The following is a 3,704-nucleotide window of genomic DNA, read 5'->3' as shown; positions in this document are numbered from 1 at the left end:
CGCATGATGATGGATAGAGTTAGAGCAGGCCATGATACAGGAGGAGCAGGCTGTCCATCTTCTGCAAACACACGTTGACCCGAACCAGATGACCTTGATTCTCGCGGATATGGTACGCGACGGATTCCAGGGATCGAAAGAGCCATTTGTCTCATCGATTCTCGAATTATGGCGTACGTGGCAAATAAAGTATCTCAAGGAAAAGGCCAAAATCGCGATAGATGAGGGAGCTTTCCTTTTGGGCTGCATCGATGAAACCAAAACTCTGAAAGGATACTTCCGCAGTTCACGGCCAGGACAAGACGCAACATACGAGGAGAGCGTGGCATGTCTACCTGAAATATTCGTTCAAGTATGGCGACATAGTGAAGGTAAATATGTTATCATTGAGGGTGTTTGCATTCTTGCTCGAAATCCGTCTCTTCACCCGGGTGATATACGTGTTGTCAAGGCAGTCAATGCGCCTTCGCTACATCACCTTAGGGACGTTGTTGTCCTCCCACAAACTGGGGATCGAGACATCTCAAGCATGTGTTCCGGGGGTGATCTGGATGGTGATGACTACGTTGTGATCTGGGACCAGGATATATTACCGACGGACTGGTTTCATAACCCAATGGACTATGCCGCACCGAAGCCTGAAGTTCTAGATCGTGACGTCACTGTTGACGATATCACCAAGTTCTATGTAAACTATATGCAGAACGACCGTCTTCCACAAATTGCTCTTGCGCACCTGGCCTTGGCAGATTATATGGAAGAGGGAGTTAAGAACGAGAAATGCCTTCAACTCGCTGCCTTGCATTCCGCAGCGGTTGATTACAATAAATCAGGAATACCAGTTAAACTGACGCGAGATTTGAAACCAAGGAGGTGGCCTCACTTCATGGAGAGGAAAATGAGAAACAAATACGCGGAGTATGTTTCTCAAAAAATTCTCGGACAATTGTACGACATGGCTAGCCACATAGATGCGCACTCAAAGCCACCGTTTTGGTCTCCTTTAGAAAGCCCAAAGTTCGACAAACGGGTTTTAAACTCAGGTATCGAAGTTGATGAAGAATTGTTAAGCTTTGCAACTAACCTCAAAACACAATACGATGCGGATATGCGGCGGATCATGGCCCAACATGAAATCAAGACCGAACTCGAAGTGTGGTCAACGTTTGTATTAAGTCATTCGGAAATGACTAAAGATTACAAATTCCATGAAGACATTGGTCGCATATCATCCTCCCTACGAGAGAAGTTCCGCATTATGTGCTACGAAAAAGTAGGGGGAAAGGAGTTTGAGCATCTTGCGCCACTTGCCGTTGCGATGTATAAAGTGACCAGTGAACAGTGGGAGATAGCTGTGGCTGCACACCACGATGTTTTCGTTGATAATTCACATTTTCAGGAGAGAAAGCTGCCCCTTATCAGTTTTCCTTGGATACTCCAGCCAATTCTTGGTAGGATCGCAAATGAGTCTTTTGAAAATCCAGTGACTCGCAGAGGGTGCCCCACCCACATACAGGTTGAGATTCCTCGTGGGTCCAAACCCAAAAAAATCATGGCCAGTCTTCTCTCCCCAGATGTTGAAACTTCAGACGGCGTGAAGCATGCTGGCAATGTCTTGCAGCTCTTCGAAGACTCCAAACAGGACCCGATTGACCGTCTATGTATAATGTTTGACGAGACGGCATCCTCGGTCCACCAGACAGAAAATATTACCCCATCGTTTAATGGAACGAAGGGTGAAATCACAGATTTGTTTTTCGAGGTTAACGACGACGTCAGCACTCCGTCTATTTCTCTGCCTTATCCAAATATTCAAGGCAAAATTACCATCCCAGCACGGGAGCCAATCATTCAGCACATTACTTCGCCCGCTCTTTCCACTCACTCAAATAGTTTAGACATTAGATCACGTCCGCAAAAGTATTTCGCAAATCCCACCTTGCCAGCTATCCAGCGTGAAGCGCATGCCTTGAAACTAGGAGATGCGCATGCGAAAAAATTTCATATAGCCAAAGCAGCAGGTGATTTGGCTTTGGAGGCCGGGAGTCAGGAAGAAGGAGAAGAGGAAGAAATTATCGACTTTGGGAATAATCTGCAGCCTTCAGCGCTGGACGAACTTATGCAACTTATCGGGATGGACTGAAAAGTCATGGGCGAGATGGATGGGGGGGAGTCAATGATAACTTTATTCTTGCTCTTCTTCGGGTCACTGTTCTTCGCTCTTGAAATCTCTTATCCTCCTTTCCAGACTACTTCCAGACTTTCACTAGCTGTTGGGGGAATTCAATGTTTTGTACGACAGTAGCAGGGCTGTTAATTCTCACTGGTAGTTATTTTGGGTTTGAACATATAGTCACTCCCGAGGGATGGACAAGCAAATAATTAAGTTTCGGCCACAAAAAGTAGTTAAAAGTTGCTAGCGTGGGCGCATACAACTAGAGGGAGATTTTTCTTTTTTCTTTTTTTTTTTTTTTTTTTTGGACGCAACCACATCATCGGACGCGATGCTATTCATCTTCTATTGACAACAACTGTGTCCCGTAGTTAACTACTTACCTCTCTTAAACAATCAGCTCATAATACCTTGCAGCCACCTTTTTTAATTTCACCTGAGGCAAGTCAAGCATTGCATCCATCTCGATGTAAAGTGTATATACAAGTATATTTATTTATTTACATAACCACAAGATAACCTGGGAGGGCTGGCCCACACTTCCCTCCACACGAGATATACACAACTAAGCTGCGGATGCAGGAGATCCGACCTGAACGTCTCCCTCTAGCTAGGAAGAAAGACAGAAAAGAATTTAGAAATATGCCTACACTAACAGCACCCCTCCTAGCTCCCTACACAGCATCGCCTCTCCCCGCCCAGTCCCTCACCCTTATCACCTCCGTTCTTGGCGCAACGAGTAACTGGCTAGTTTTAAGGATCCTCTGCGATGCTCTATCGTCCGGCAGCAGTCGAGGAGGAGAGGAGATGGAGTTTGGAGGCCCAGGTGCCCGGAGAGGGGTTAGAGGGGTAGTTATCGTGAGCTTTTTGAGGGCCGTGGAGTTTTGGAGGGGAGAGACGCGGAAAATGGTATGGATTGTTGATTTTGATTTTGGATGACCTTCGGATGTTTCTTTTCTTTCTTTCTTTCTTTCTTTCTTTCTTTCCATTCTTTTTCCCCATCATCGTACAGTTTTGATATGTTTCTTTTTGTCTCTATTTGGCTGTTCTGATATGAGGAATTGGGTAAACACTCTACATTCAATTGACAGCGGCATGTTCCGCTAATCAATGAATTTGAATACACACACCTTTCTACATGTCTCTGACCTTCTACTTAGGGACTGGATCTCGCTAGGCTGTCAAGAGAAGGCAGATTCGCTTTCGTAGACGGGATCTCGGAGTTCTTCTTACCCATACAAACATGTCCAGATCCAGTGCCTGGGAGTTCAGTGTCAAGCAGTTCACCAAGTCCGGTCCGGGTTCCGCCACACGCCGTATTACCCCCTCGGGGACCAACATCTATCAGCCCTCCAACTGTAACTAGCCAACAGAAGAATGGCGACATTGCGTCGAGAAAACTTCGATGGTCTGGTACGGGGAACGGAGCACTAGATGCGCTGGAGCAGGAGATTGTTTCTGCCATCAATGACTTAAGAAGTGCCAGATGAGAGCGTCGGATGAAATGCCGGTGGACGACGATGTACTCCAA

The 3,704-nt window shown here is 46.2% G+C and overlaps 1 protein-coding gene across 1 annotated transcript; it reads left to right on the top strand.

Moving 5' to 3' along the window:
* Positions 1-31: 31 nt before the first annotated feature.
* HCAG_07234 (predicted protein) lies at positions 32-2,143 on the top strand (the record flags this gene model as incomplete). Its single annotated transcript, XM_001537762.1, has 2 exons — positions 32-918; positions 1,072-2,143. 2 exons carry the CDS (start codon positions 32-34, stop codon positions 2,141-2,143), a joined length of 1,959 nt encoding a protein of 652 aa, XP_001537812.1.
* Positions 2,144-3,704: the final 1,561 nt, after the last annotated feature.

This window comes from Histoplasma capsulatum, genomic scaffold (genome assembly GCF_000149585.1).
Source record: "Histoplasma capsulatum NAm1 scaffold_8 genomic scaffold, whole genome shotgun sequence".
NCBI lineage: Eukaryota > Fungi > Ascomycota > Eurotiomycetes > Onygenales > Ajellomycetaceae > Histoplasma > Histoplasma mississippiense.
The sequence above is the reverse complement of the archived record's forward strand: the minus strand, read 5'-3'. Positions and strand labels throughout refer to the sequence as shown.